General features: G+C 34.0%; 1 protein-coding gene across 2 annotated transcripts in view; it reads left to right on the top strand.

The window, feature by feature from the left end:
• LOC128085997 (formin) overlaps positions 1-16,478 on the top strand; it is a 125,258-nt gene that overhangs the window by 50,420 nt on the left and 58,360 nt on the right. For both annotated transcript variants that reach the window (XM_052694065.1, XM_052694066.1), the window contains 3 exons: positions 1,491-1,578; positions 10,912-10,973; positions 11,730-11,818. In XM_052694065.1, coding sequence (XP_052550025.1) covers positions 1,491-1,578; positions 10,912-10,973; positions 11,730-11,818 — 239 coding nt within the window. The remainder of the gene's footprint in view (positions 1-1,490; positions 1,579-10,911; positions 10,974-11,729; positions 11,819-16,478) is intronic.

Raw genomic sequence — 16,478 nt, forward strand, 5'->3', positions numbered from 1 at the left:
ATCTTTGTTGAAGACAAAAGCCTGTATTTGTACTTATTCATATCCTGTCCAATTTCACAACCCTACAAGTAGTAACTATGTTTTTTTCTGGAAAAAATGTTACTATTGCTTCTCTTTTTCCTGTATTTTCAGCTACAACTTCTATATAGGTGAATAACTAGATAGCAGCACAGTTAAATGTTCCTAAGTCTTATAAAACCCATGGGAAACGCTTAAATTAGTATGAGTTTTATCATTTAGCTGTCTGTAATGTGAACATCTGTAACAATATCGGAGGGAAAGGAAACTGTTAGCAAAGTAGCATTTGTTCATTTGCATTACAAATTAAGCCAGCTGCTAGAATATGAACGTTTTCTTATTTTCAAGAACTTCACGTCTGTGTTGCACTTTGTGATGCGATTATCTTATCTTGCTTAAAAAATAAATCAAAATTGCACATACAAATAGTGCAAACACGATGGGGAAATTTTGTTCAGAATACAAGTTTCACATATCATATCTGTCTCTTCTGACATCTGAACTACATTTCTAAAATCCTGACAGTTTTCCTGTGTGACTTTATTTATTTTACTGATCAATATCAGTATCACTAATTTTAATCAGCAGATTAATCAGCATAACTTCCTCAAGGTTTCCCTGATCTGATCTCCTTCTCTTCACTCAACATCTGAAAGATTACAGTCTAAATGTTAGTTATTATACTAACAAGTATCTGTTACCCAAACTATGAACAAAACTCTAATTCATTTGGATTGTCAAAGGGGAGGAAGAAGCACAGTCAGACACAAGTGAAAGGAATCCTTTCAATAACCCATACTGATCCAGAAGTAGTGCTGGGAAGTGCACGAGAAAACATATCTCCAATTCTCTTTGGTCAAGAGATGAATCTCTGTCAAAGAGAGTAAAATGTACTCTTACTGAAAAATCAACTCTGAGATAAACGAATGCATCTGTAATGTACTCTGAGTATCTAAAGAATACTCTGAGAGAGTGGTCAGGTACTGGAATGGGGTGCCCAGGCAGATGGTTGAATCACAGTCCCTGGAGGTGTTCAAGAAACATTTAGATGTTGTACTAACAGACATGATTTTAGTGGGAAAATATTGATAATAGGTGGATGGTTGGACTGGATGATCTTAGAAGTCTTTTCCAAACTTGGTAATTTGATGATTCTATGATACCTTAGTTTTGCCCCAGTGAGCTTAAGGAGACGGGTTAAAAACTATCTTCCAAAATGAAGATTTGATGCACTTTCAGTTTTACTTCTTAATAGTGTGCTTCAAGTAAGAGCTGATGTGGTGAGAATTAAAGCTTACATATATCAGGTATTCATTAAAGTGCCAAGCTCAAGATGAGATCTACTGCTTCATTTATTAAATATAAATGTTTCAAGAAACATTCAATTTAACTCAAAGTTATGTGAGTTTATGGGAATGAAGAATCTGCAGAATGTTTATTTGATCTCAGATAATTTTGAATTATCTTTCTAGATTATCAAATTGTTGGATGGAAAGCGATCACAAACTGTGGGAATTTTAATATCCAGTTTGCACCTGGAGATGAAGGATATTCAACAAGGTAAGCAGTATGTATGATATATACATAGTATCATACATTGTATATACATTGTATACTATAATGTATGATATATACATAGATTTTTTTCTCATAGGACCACTCAGAGAATTTCTTACAGTATGTACTTCAAGTATGGTCCCCTTTATTGTATCTGAAGAATTCTTCTTCCAGCATATTCCTGTATAGGTAAAAGTTTCAACTAAATAACCAGAAGCAAATTTTGGTACAACTCCTGTCCCTTTTCAGTTCATATGTCACTTTCAGTACAGTGTTTTCTCAAGGTGGTTCCATATTCCTGCACACCTTTTGCTTAAGCAAGTTTCACATGGACAAAAACTCAGTATTGGTTTTCTATACAAGTTTTTAGGACTTTAAACATGCTTGTATGCATTTGTTGAATATTTGCATTTTGTTTCATTAGCAATATAAAATGCACATTTGAAACTGATGCTGCTACCATGCAGCAATCAAGAAGATAATTACCGCATGGCATTTTTGAAAGCATTGGGCTAGTCGGTGTATAAATTCCATCACTGGTAGAAATTATCTGAGTTTGGCACTACAACTGTAGAGAAATGAAGATTTTTCAGAACCCTGGGGTAATTCAGATTCTGCTTATGTTCTGGATTTTAAAAGATATTGTTTAAGGATATTGTTTATTTCTTTTTCACATTAAAAAAAAAGAAAATATCCACCATTTAAAACAACTGCTGGAAGAATTCAAGTTGATGTCTCCTTTTTGCTATTGTTTTCCTTCCATCACATGCAAATGCTGAGTAGAGTGTTGAGATGCTGCTGGCATTGATTATTGTTAATTTCAGAAGAGCCTTTGAGCATCTAACACTTTAAAAGCACAAGGGCTAACAGATGGCTTTTGGATTGGAGGGGAAAAAAGAAGAAGAAACAACTTTATGCCTGCCAGTATTGTGTGAAAGGTATTAGAATGAGATGGAGAAAAAATATTAAATATTAAAGATCTGAATAATTTACCGTCAGGAATTATAGCAGCATAGGATAAGATAGCAATTGCAATATAAAAACAGGGTAGTTCTTATGGTATTCAGAAAGGCTTTCTGTTTTCCATGCCATTATGTTCTCCTAAAATAAGGCATTGTGAATGCAACATACATATCTGTAGCTATCTGTCAGTTTGCCATTCTTCTGCAGCTTTTGAAGTCCTCAGGCCAATTTATGCCCAATTTAAGATAAAAGCATAAATATTCAAAATGTTTGTACGTATATACACTAGCATTTAAGTTTGAATAAGCAGTGCACTTTTGAAGCTTTCCTCTTTGCTGTGTATGCAGAGCATTGTGGAGCTGTTTGAGTGCACAGTGGTGAGCTAGTTAAAACTGCAGCTCCCTGAACTGTGTACAGCGTATGGGCTGTTTCTGTCTGCAGAACAGAACTACTCTGATTGTAGTTGTAGACACTGTTAATATAGTCCCACAAGTTTAATGAAAATTAGAGTGTTGGTAGAAAAGAGACACGGAAACAAGTGCTGCCACTGAAGGAAAGTTTGTAACTCGTCACCCTCTCTATTCTGAGAGGTAGCAAATGACTGGCCTGTCACCACGCGTGTTACTCAAGGCACCAATAGGATATGCAGCTGCTTGGTTATGAGAACAGCTAGGAGATTAAAATAAAAAAGGCGGAGTGGATTTGGGAATACAGCTTATGAACATCTAAAGAAAAAATAGGAAACATTCAAACTAGTATGAATGGCTCTAATCGAGATCTGTGGATAGATAGAGGTGTAGATTCTATCTTGGGAACAGACTCAAGGAAAGCATCTACATCTGTTCTGTAGAAAGAACCTTTAGAAATGTGTACTATAATGAAGGCAACGGTATATGTAATGCTTCTAGTGTCTGCTTATCCCATATTTTCTGTTTAATTTAGTCTCTATGAAGTACTGTCTATTGGCAGACAAATTCTTTAAGAGCTGCTATAGTTAGTAACAAAAGCAGACCATGATACACTCTTAACAACATTTAACCCAAAAAAGAACATTATCATTTGGTACAGAATGTCAAAAGGTGGTTGTTTTGGATTATTTTATTATTATTATTTTTAGAAAGTAGAGTTAAAAATAGTTACCTTTGAGAAACTTGATAATTAAACACTCATCCGTCTTTTCAAACCACATTACATTGCATAATTTGGTACACAAGAGGGAGAGAGAAGTTACTTGTCTTTTTCAGCTTGCAACAGAGAATTAAAAAACTTGAAAGAAATGGAATTGGAATGACAAAAAAAAAAAAAAGGTACCTAATTTTATTTCAAGTTGTTCTGACCATGTTTCTTAAAAATCCATATAGAAATGAATTTACTGTCTATAACGGACTAAGTGGCAGTTCTAGGAAAACTGTCCCCAAATTACTTTAGTGAAGAATTGCGATATGCACACAGAGGAATGCAAAAATTAGAGAATTGCGGGGAAAACAAGAATAGTCACAAGAAAAAAAAACACGTATTTCCCTAAAATGCTGTGGGACTTCTGCATTTGTAGGAATATTCTCTCAGACTGGAGTAAATAGCTTCACAGCATATTCTTTCGATAGCTCAGCAGTGCAAAACAAATCAGTGGCCATATCTGGCACACAGATGTTTCACTTCGCATTTGATAATGAGCCAGATGCCACAGTTTGGGAAGAGAATCTCTCACACGTGTTTGTTTGAGGGAATGAAGTTCATCCTTTGCAGATAAATTTAAATTCTTGCTGTATCTGAGTATCATCTAGGGAGAAGACAGGGTAAAAATGAATCAACATTTTGTGTAGTACTGGCACTTATATGATGCAGAAGGAAAGTTTATGTTACTATGCTGCACCTGTCAAGATACACAGTATTTAGTAGGGGGAAGAGGAAGAGTAATCCTTCCCACCTTGTGTTGCAATATTCTGAGACCACTAACAAATTTTAATGATGAATCTGGTACTGAAGATGGTAATATAGTTTCTTGTTAGACTACTATTAATAATATTATTTTCTTGAGCCAAAGAAACAGACAGAATATCTGTCTGTCTCAGTAAGCTTTATAGAATCTGCATTTATATTTTAAAATCAAATAGAGATAATAAAGTTGTGCATAGGCTTGATATTATTATTTTGAAGTCATTGTTTCAGTGGTGTTGTTTTGTTTTTTTTTTTAGAGATGATGAATAGTGGAAATTAGCTGTTAGGTGTGGAACATGCTATAATATTACACATTGACAGTAGTATAACTCCTTTTCACATCCGTGTACTTCTGCCTTACTTTTTCTGTCATTGTTCAGCTGAAACACAACAGCTTGAGAGACAAACTTGTGTCTCAAGACTACTTGTGTGGCTTTGCTATTAAAATATTATGACTCACTCCATAGTGAGAAGATTCAGTTTTGTTTCTAATGGGAAATACTGTTTATAAATGTATGCAAAGACCCTCCGTAGGTCCCAACCGCTTACTGACCAATGTTCCATTACTCAAGCAGTTCCCTGTGTAGTAGTCAGTAAGTGGTTGGGACTCACAGAGGATCTTTGCATACATGTATAATCAGTATTTCCCATTAGCAATAGCAGTAGACTAGAAAGCAAATAATAATAATCTTTTCTGCAGTTTAGGTCATCTGGGCTGACTTCCCATGATAGTTGTTCAGGAGGACAGTCACAAAATTGAGAGGCAGCCCAGATGAAAAACAGTAACAGAAAGCAGGATGTAGATAAAATTTAGATGCCTATGTTGAAAAGAGTGATTCTCTCAAATCAATCCCTACTCCCATTAATACCTACTTTTTTTTTTTTTTTCACTAAACTTGCAGAGCACCAGAAGTTCTGCTTCTGTGTATTGCTGGTAATAATTCATTGTCTAATACCTCCTATTTCCATTATAACAGATTAATTAGATGTTCTTACATACTGGCATGTTTTCTTAGGGACCAAATCAATGAAATGCAATGGATCACAAAAGATGCATGCTTTATAATCCATTACACTATTTGTGACTAAAAAGTGCTGTTTTAATTCATGCAAAACAGCTGCAGGCTTTGCTTGCACATTTGCCCAGGGAAATGTTCAATGTAATAGCACTTTAATGGTGCCAGAACTTAGCTTGTATGGCAAAGAAAAGAGAAAGTTGAAGACTGATCTTTGGCATTATGACTAAATGTCATAGTGACTAAAAAATAATTTTTATTTCCTAGGCTTTAAGCAATTAAGTGTCATGACTAAGACTCTATGTATTAAATCAGAAGAGCACTGGACAACCTATAATAGCATGTATGGAGACCTAGTGGGTTTATTGTGCGTTTGAAACATACTTGTGTTCACAGATAACGTGAACTATGCAGAGACACATTATGCTTTGAAGATACTAGAGAACATAAATCACATTTAGATGGAATGGATTAAAATCGATTTTGTTACAAAACCTGGCTTGTGCCGTCTGCTTTTGTATATTTGTCTTCATGGGAAATTCTGGTGATGGACAATGCAAGTAACTGCTATGCCAACATACTTCAATATTTTTTCATGTTGCAGGGGACCAATTATCTAGAAAGAGCATGATTATAGTACTGTTGTGCAATGGTAGTCTTCTATGTAGTCTTCCTTCACTGAGAGGTCATGCCAGTTTATATAACTGGGCTACATATCCTGCATATTCTTGATGCAATATATGGCTTATGGCACATCTAAGCTGTAAAGAACAGTATCATTTTTAATCAGGCAGTTTTCTCAACACCCCATGGTCTATCTGTGCCTTAAATGCACCGTGCAAACTATTCTTCCAGAGCAAGTCTAATCTGCAAACCTTAGTGTGCTCAGAATTTCTGAATCCCCACCTGTGTTTTAAGCATATCACGTGGCACAAATGACTTCATAATTCTTTTCCTCCTTATATTTTGAAAATATCTCTGTTTAAGGATAGATGCTTTGGAGTCTTTCTTACTTGTACTAAATGAAAAGAATGCTAGGACATTTCACCTAAAGCATTTGTGAAATGGGAACAAAGATTTATAAAAGTTAAAACTGTTCTGAAATTGTGTGACTTTTTCCTCTATACAGAATACATGCTTTCTATGCATTCTATATATTATGCACAAAGCACAGAGATGGCTCCATACACATCTCAGAAGCAGGGAAGCAATTTCCTTTAAAAGTTATTTTCTTTGTTCTGGAAAATTCACAACATATGTTTTTGTGCATCTGCCTTGGGCATCCAGTCTAATGTGGGTAGGCTAACTTTAGTGCCAGAGTCTTTTGCTCGCGTCTTCTTGCTTGCAGCAGTTGCGTTTTCTTACTCTTCCAAAGCTACAGCTTGCATGTAGTGCTTCTTAGTCCTGTGTATTTTAATGTTTTTGTGTTACATTATAGTTAAATGTTGGTGAAAATCTTTAAATGAGTTCAAAACACCAAATCAGTCAGAAGTAAACTCGAACAATTTTGATATTTTAGGTAGTTTTGCAAAATGGGTATTTCTATTTAGCTGTCACAATCCCTTTCTAGTTGACTAGATCAGTAACATTTTCATTTACATGTCCAGGTGATAGGCTTCATGTTCACATGATATTAAGCCTTACTGTGCAGAATATGGTACATTAAAAAGTCAGGTACTTCAGGCAAATGAATGAAACTTTGTCAAGCGCTTTTTATTAAAATAGCATATTTCTGTTCTATCATTAGAGGGCAGTTAAGATAAATTCTTCATATTTCATAGTTTAATTGTCATTTTAAGTGTTTTAATACTGCTAAGTATATGTAAGTTCTGTCATCAGGAATTAAATCCTGATTTAACTGAAATGTGCATAATAGGAGTGAGGCTGTATATCAGAGACAGTCTTAAGACTGTTGGCATTTAAGCAAGTTAAGAAGAGATACCTTTTTTATGTTTGATCTTTAAGATCTACTTTTGTATGTAGACTGCAGACAGTATGCTTTAAGTTCTCAGCTTTTCTTTGGTTTACATTTTTGAAGTGATAAAATAGAGTATGTGAAAAATCTGTGCTGGTAGGGAATCTGTTTTTTACAGTTAGATACGTTTTTAAAAGAGTCTGTTAAAGCCTTTGGTAAAAGTTTATGTTTGAAGCAATACTCTTAGTATGTGAAATGTAGTTGGCAAGTATTTTTATGTGTGCTTGTTAGTTTGAATGCATGATGCAGATCTGTTTTTTGTCCTAGCTGACGGTTATTATATCCTAATGGGTGCAACCCTGCACTAATGATCCTTGTGTATATAAATTCTTCTTGTTGTGAGCAGACACCATAGGCCACATAAAAATGTTTGCCTCAATTTCCCTGCAAGAAAGGATCTCAGAAACCAGACTTGGCCAAGTAACAGATTTTTTAAAGGTAGAGGAACCCAATAAAATTACCAGCTTTTCACAGCATGAGTCTACTTCCTTTTGACATATTGTGAGGTGTAGGTGAAATATTCTAACTGAACTGACAGTGTAAGGAAGACAGCTAACTAGAAAGCAAGATAAAAGTAAAAAACACCAATGATGATTGATATTGTAATAGCTATTAATTGTTTTGGAGCCTCTTTTGTAGATGTGTGATAATTCACCTTTATTACTTACACTTATATGAGTCTTGATATAATGAAATGTAATACATTTAAGTGTCATGATTAAATTCACAGTATCTGGACGAGGGTTTTGAAAACTTATTTTATCTGCATATTCATATTAATTTTTAATTATATTAAAATACACATGATTAAAGCTTGGCTTTGTTTTTAACTGAAAAAATAAGAAGTTTTCTTTCAGTTCTAAAAAAAGAAAGTAAAATAATTAGTTTCTTTGATCTAGTGTAATAGGCTTTTTTCATCTGCCCCAACTCAAGTTAATTTACACAGCATACTGCGAATGTACTGCACACGCTTATTTTAAGAATATGAAGAATATCAAGACACCTGTGAACTGGGGGGATTCCTTCTAGCTTTTCAAATCAATGTGTGTGTGGGTTTGTTTTTTTTTTAAATGACCAATTTTTGTAATTTTACATTTTCATTTTTGTGTTCCGCAACAAATGCATTTTATGTTAAGCTTGATCAGCTTGAGTGTAAAGAGCTAGAAGGACAAAAGTAAAGAAAGATTAAATAAATGAGTCTGCTGTAGATTTTGGTAGTACTTCTGACTTTTTGGAATTGTGACCCTACATGTAGTAACATCCGAAGATGTCAAACTATCATTAAATTAATACAGCTAGATTTTTAACTGTGCCCCATCTGCACGGGTATTGCCAGTAATGTGCTAACTTATTAGATTCCGTTTTACTGGATTAATTTCAATCATTTTGGCATACAAAACAGTTTCTCATGTCAGTTGGAACCAACACTGTTTTCTTAGATCCGTTGTTAAGTACCGAAGTGTTCATCAGAATTTAGCACTTTGTGATTTGGGAGCCTTTTTTGATAGATGTGTGACAGTTAGATGTACAAATCTTGATGTTCTTATTGTGCTTTTTTGTTGTTTTTTTTTTTCTTCCAAACTTTTTGCTGTCATCCTAATAGTCCTGTACTTAAAAGATTTATTCTTTCTTATGTTTTGCATTTCTATTATTAGTTAAACTTATCTCCTATTAGATGCTTTTCTGAACAACTCAGTAATAATATTTTTTTCCTTCAAAAGCAGATTTCAGAGTACCCCAAAATAGGATGTAGAGAAACCACAAGAGAAAAATGTTGAACTAAATATATGTATTTAAAAGTCCTAAAAATTAAATGTATTAGACTGTGAAATCAATTTTCCAATAGTTTTTCCAGTTTCTTTGGTTCTATTAATATTTCATTGGATAATGCAAAGGATAATTAAATTTGTGAACTGTCTTGCTAGGGCCAACAGATGATCTCATAGATTCAGTCAATAATTATTTTTCTTTATAAACAGAATTTGGTTTAGCTCTGTAGCTTGGGTTTTATGTTTGGTTATGCTCTTGGGGTTTCTTCAACCTTTGAAATAAGACAAAAATAGCTCAGGATAGTGCTGGTCTTTTCCCCTGATATTGTCTCCTTCCACATAATTCTTTACTTCTAACCAAGAGGTAATGTCAACAGATTGAATCATAACTGACAGGCAAAATTTTAAAGCATTCTAAATGTCACTGGACCTTTTAATAAAATTAATTAGTCTGACACAGAGAAAATTTACTAGCCAGCTGGTTAATTTCACAATATAAAATCATGGGATAGATGGAAAAGCAGGCGAAAGCTTATTACTTTTAAATAATTATTTAAAGATGTGTTCCTTGGCCCTTTTGATCATGGATTGTGAATACGGCTGGAACTTTTAAAATCTTCTAAATTCACAAGTAGTCAAGTTTCCCTGAAGAAATCTAGTCTTGTTGAAACTTCAAGTTATCAAGTACTTGTGAAAGAATGTGTCTCTGATTTTGCAGAAAACTGGTGAAGGCCTTAATCTTGATTTTTTTTTTTTATTTTCTTTTTTATCAGTGTTCCCAGTAACACTTAAACATAGATCAGTTGTTTGGAAATTGTGCCCAATCCTTTTATGAATTCTGATGAAATGGTGCTCCAGATAAGTAAGACATCCAAAAGTATTCGTCTGCCATTGTGCATATTTTAGCTTATGGGAATTCTGCACTAAAGAGCACCAAGTGCCAATACTTTTGCCTAAACTGTAGTGGAATCTGCAAATGTTAGAAGCACCTAACACTGTATAATCCAAATGTAGTAGCACTTGGAAGTAATTTGGTAATGAGGATTAATTTGTTGTTGGAAAGTACACTTTAGGCGTCTGCATAAGATTTAGAAATCTTTATCTGGAAATTTTCTTGTAGGTAATTTTCTGATGGATGAAGCTAACTCAAATGTGAAATTCTCTGTGAAGATAGTTTAAAATCTGTAATACAATCTAAATTTTCTTGCAAGGTTATCTACTTGTCTAAATCCCAAGACTGCTAGCTGCAAGATAAACAGATCTCCCAGTTTTCATAATTCTGATTCCCATGCACACAGGGACAATTTAAATGTCCCAACTCAGTTCCTTTCCATCCAGCCTTCTATGCTACTGTGAAATCTGTGCTGTTCATTGATATCCAGTGTTCCCAGCCTGGCCAGCTACACAAGAAGCTGAACGCTTGGCAGGTTGTAGCTTTGACTGCTGAATGTACTGAAGAGTAGAACTCCATTCTCCTGGGACAGTTTATGATAAGTTCTTGTCTGAGTGTTGCAATTTAAAATCAGAACGAAAATGCAATTTGAAAGTAGTAAGATATTAACTGGACATAAATATGTCCTTTAAGTAGGTCAGATCTCTTTCATATTTTTCAGGAAACAAGATTGAATTTGCAGTATGTTTTCTACCAACTAATTTGTGATTGTATCCCATACAGCTATTCTGTGTGTTGATGACTCCGTAGTAGATTTGGAAACACTGGAAGCACTATATGAAAATGTAAGTAGGTTGAGATATGCCAGTGGTTAATCACCATATCTTTCAGAAATTCAGATATGCAGCAAGCTAAGTTTTATTTTATGTTGTAGTTTTTGACCAGAGACCTTATGTAGGACAAGTCTTTAAGGAGTTTAACAATAATTGGATAGGCAAAATCAAACGATACCTAATGAGATACATGTTTCTCTACTTGGCTTATTTCTTAAAACATTAAACATCAAACAAACATTAAACCAGGGGCCTGCTTTTGGAGCTGGGAGAAAATTATGTAGTTGCAAATGATGTAACAGTAACAAAGGTTGATACACCTATCACTTGTCTCTTCTGTACTACCTGAAAAATACTGTCCTTACTCAAGACCTGTTACTTGCTTGTGTGCTGAGTTCTCTAATTCAAGATGTTAGTGGCTAAAACAGTTCAAGCTAGTGCATTGCTGTTCTGACAAGTTGCTCTACAGATACTGTTTATTAATTTAGGCTGTTTGACTCTAAAGTTGTATACAAGAATGCATTTACACTTGGTTGAAGAAATACCAAAGCTACTTCTGAGATCTAAGCGCTTTGAAGCATCCTGTAGCAATATTTGCAGGGCTACATTCTATAAGTCAGTGCTAGCTCATGGAACCTCAGGAGCCTCACTCTTTTGCACATTCTAAATGTGTTTGAAAATATAATTATTTGCAGAAAAGCAAGTAAATTAGCAATTTACTAACTCGTTAAAAATTAGTTATTAATCACTTTATATTAACTCACTCAGAGAGCACAAAAGGATGAACTGGAAAAAATCGAGCAATATTATCAGACTTCAAAAGAGGAGGAACTGAAGCTTCTGGATAAACCAGAACAGTAAGTTGTTTTTTTTTTCTTACTATTTTATTGCTACGTAGTGTGTGGTCCTTGGGTGATATGTTTAAAAAGGATTTTGATACAGTTTTTTGCTAGTTAATTTTAAAAGCTTTTCTGTATTTCAAGGCATGATGTGAAGCTTGTATTTATGTCACTTTTTTCAGACATTCACAGGTATACTAGATCAACCTGAGCATCAGAACTTATTAAATATGCAGTCTTGATTCAATAAGAAATTCTATTTCCATTCTCTCATTTATAAAAACCTTGATTTAAGGCATAATTAGTATCCCATGAAAGCAGGGCCAGACTGATTTTTGGTTGTTGATACTTGGAAGATCTCCCCAGATAGAGGGCTTTGGAATGTCATAGAATCAGAATCATAGAATTGTAGAATGGCTTGGATTGGAAGGAACCTTAAAGACCATTGAGTTCCAACCCCAGTGAAGCAGGATCATTCATATATATATGAAAGTAGGCAGGCATATACTTTTCTGCCCCTGTTAATATGGAGGTAGTGATATCCAGTTGTTCCTTTTGCTCTTTAAAATTACAGTGGTGCTCATGCAAATCTTGTAAGAATGAGAGCAAAATATTGTGCAGTTCCAAAGAATCAAAGAACTATAGAAAGTCTTGGGTTGGAAGAAAACTTAAGGATCATCTTTATCCACCTTGTGAACAGGGCTCCACCTACTGGATCAGGCTGCCCAGGATCCCCTCCAACCAGACCTCGAATGCCTTCAGGAATAGGGCACTCACAGCGTCTCTGGGTAGCCTGTGCCAGAGGCTCACCAGCTTCTGTGTAAAAAATGTCCTCCTAAGATCTAATATAAATTTCCCCTCTTTTAGTTTTAATCCATTCTCCCTTGCCCTATCACTATCTATCTGTGTAAAAAGTCCTATGCTCAAAAAAAAATCTACGCTTAAGATAAACTGATAGAAGACCTACAAAGCTGATTTCACAGTTTGTCCACTGTGACTTTTGCGAGCAGTGAGAAACGTTAGGATGAAATGATTTTTAGGTGTTGCTCTTGCTGTTGTACACTGCTGACCAATGTAAAAATCATAAAATGGTAATTCTGAATTTTATTTTAATGCTTGTATTTAATTTCAGATTTAAGCCTCACAATGGTGTCTGTCTTCTATTGTTTTGCTGCTTTTCCCTATTTTTCCATCCTTTCCTAATCACAGCAGTTTACTTTGATTTCTCTGCCACTTTGTACCTTTTCTCTCTCTTTTTGTCTTTTCTTCTCTCTTTGAGAGAGAAGGAAAAAAACAGGTAGCAACAGGAAAAACTGAAGCAACAGAGATAGCATACGACTTGATGTCAGGAGTATTATATATTTTCCCTATTAGAATGTTGGTAGTGAAGAGCAGATTTTGTTCCTCTTTTCCTTATGCAAAGCAGATGAATACTCACTGCTAGTAGTTGCATGCAGTCCACAGAATAGGTTCATGTTAGGAGTTGGGCTTGTCATGCTCTCTCATGTTTTACTTAAGAACACTTAAACTTTAAAGTATATACAAACTTGTTCATGTATCCTGTGTCCATGGTTTTCACTGTCTTGGCTTAGGGCTTAGTAATGCATTCTGTGACTAGTTTATGTTTTCAAGAGTTTGAATCATTGGGAACCTGCAAGTCTGAGTAAAATAAATAGAAATGTACTTCATGTTCTGCAGAATATGAGTCTTGCAGAGTTCTAGACTTGTAAAAGTTTGTCACTTTTTGTAAATTATATTGCAGAGAGATTGATCTTAAATGCAGTGTTTGATTTAGACTATCATAGTTTCATAATTAAAATTAAAGAACTTCAAATAAAGCAGTTGTGCCTGATCATTCAACATAAAATAGTGGTACGAAAGGTAGAAGTTATTCATCAATTCTTATACTACCTCTGAAAGTCTTATTATCCTCTTTTTACTGTTAAATTGCATAGGCTAAGAAAATTGGTTTGTCAAAATGATGCCTCAAGGAAGAAACAAGTTGCCCATGACACAAATTATTACTTAAGAAATTTTTAGTGCTCCTTAAAAGGAACATCCTTTCTGAAAACTCAGCAGTTCAACTGCTGCTGGTTTAGTTGTCAAAGTCAGCCTCTAAGTCAGCCTAAATGTCAAATTGGAGTTTTATTGGAACTGTGTATGCATATTAACTCCATAAAATGTTAAAGACAGAAAAATGCAAAATTGTAGGGATGGTTAAAATAATTTGCTAGACGACGTAAACCTGATGTGTTTAATAAGGATCAGAACAAAAAGTGCAAAGTAAACTTTTCATAAATGGTTGTGAATACTAGCCATTCACATTCATATACTGAAAACATTGACTTGAACTCACTAAAGTCTTACAGAAGCCACTGCCGTTTTAAAATGGCTTGGATTCACAAACAAAAAGAAAGCATTACTGGTATCACTAATGCTCTCCTGCACATGTGATTTTGATCTGTTTTATAGCATATTACACTTGCTGTTGTTGGCACAGACTGTAAATAAATCTCAGCAATGTGACAATATTCCCCTAACTTATGCTTCATAATAATAGTTATTAGAATGCTAATATTCATTAACACAATAAAAAATTATATGAATAGAATATGGATAATGGCCACAACATGGGGCTTTCCTAGCAGGATACAGATGCTTTAGCTTGTTTCCAAAAAGATCCTGTTAGTTATAATATAATCTCTGAAGTCTTTGCTACTGTGGAAGAAATAACAAGGAAATGGTAGCAAAATATGGTACTGAACAGTTCTGTTTTATATGTAGTTTTAATTCAGAAAGTAGTGGACTATTAATAATTGCAAATAAAATGAAGCTTTCTGTCCAGTTAATGCTATTTGGTTGACTTTTGCACACGAATAACTTCTATTTACTTCAGTTTAAATCCAACTGGTTTCCTTAGGAGTTTGAATAATAAGATGCAACTTTTTCTAGCCCACCAAAATTTCTTAATTTTATATTCCTCAAATCTGAATAAATGTGAGCTGATATATAGTTTATGACCATAGAAACAGCATACTTTATTTCTCTTCTGAAATAATATTCTGTTATACTAACTACATGAAAATATGCAGGACTTTGAAAGTACTTTCAAGTCTTCTGTTATAAGGTTCTGGTAGGATAAAAGAATTCTAAATGAATGTATTTTTTATTTACAATTTCTGCAGGAGTAAATGGACCTCACACAGATGAATTACAAAATCTCTGTTTTCTTTAGGCAATGAAAATTGTAGCAATGAGAATCCATAATTATGTGACAGTCATCTCATTGTAACTTTAAGTCAAAAGCATACTTTCCTCATTTTAAAATTCCAAAACTGATTGAATTAAAAGTATTCTTTTTTTTCTGAAAAAGCTCTGTCCACATGAATGTGGTGGTTTATCTTTGATAGCCTCAGGTTTAGTAATTGCTAACATAGATTCCTCTTTGTGATATATTTTGGTTACAACTGTTCAGTCAGGATATTTACAGTGAATACTTTGAATTCCAAAATCTGGATACATTTTCTTGTTATGCTAAAGGTTTTAATTCTCAGCATAGTTATGTAGTATTCAAAGACTGGAAAACTAAATGAAAGTCCCTTTTTCAAGGGAAGACAAGAAAAGAAAATGCATTATTTTGATTTTTAAATGTAAAATGTTGGAATGTATGTATGTCAGAACTTTTGTGGAGCAGTTGGGGCTTTTCTTCCTTTTGTTTTTCTCACATGGAGTACTTATAAAGTATCCTCTTTTTTTCTTTTTTTTTTTCTTTTTCTTTTTTCCTGGCAATACCATTCATTCCCAATAGGAAGCATTTTTATTAATAACAGCTTGGCATTTCTTTTTTTCCCACTGCTTCAATGCAGGAGCCAAGGCTGGCCTCCCCAGTCCTTCTTTCAATGGATTTTCTCATAAGGCAAGAAAGAAAAAGGAAAAATGATAGCTAGTTTCACACCATCCACAGGTGGATGTTACAATTTTTTTTACACACTCACTGTGTATTGAGCAACACGTTGCACGCATTAGGCATTATAAAATATATTGATATTAGTTATTATAAAAAAAGAAATAGTTTGAAGAAATCAGATGAATTGCTTTAAATAATTAAAACAAATTTAATAATAATTCAAGCTAATAATAGTTCAGTAAATGTCCCAGAATTCAGTGAGGTAAAAGAATCCTTAAGCCATCACATTAAAGGGAATCTAGGAATATCTGTAGACAGGAGAATACAAGAATTCTTCTGTAGTGATATTGGACCTAAAGATTTCCTCGTGTTTCAAAAAAGCAAATGTAGAACTGAAATCCTTGACACAAAACCACAAAGTAAATTATGCAAACCTTGTTATTTTAAGAAATGTTTAAGTTTCTTGTATTATTTAGTCTAACTCTTAAATTTTAAATTAAAGAAGCAAAATGGAAATAATTGTTTGTATCTTTGAGTGCTTTTGTTTTGTGATATTTGACCTGAAATTGTTAAATATACTTTTATTTATTTTTATTTAAAGAGCTAAAAGAAAAAAAGCTGGAATAGTCATGAGAAGAGTGGGTAGATGAGTAGGAATAATGAACAGAAACAGAAAGTAACTTTACTGAACAGTGGAGAGAGGGATAATTTGCTAGTATTTGAGAGTTAAATACACAGGTATGTGCATTACCATAAAGCAAGCTGCTATAT

This window comes from Tympanuchus pallidicinctus, unplaced genomic scaffold, assembly GCF_026119805.1.
Source record: "Tympanuchus pallidicinctus isolate F22 unplaced genomic scaffold, pur_lepc_1.0 scaffold3, whole genome shotgun sequence".
Lineage (NCBI taxonomy): Eukaryota > Metazoa > Chordata > Aves > Galliformes > Phasianidae > Tympanuchus > Tympanuchus pallidicinctus.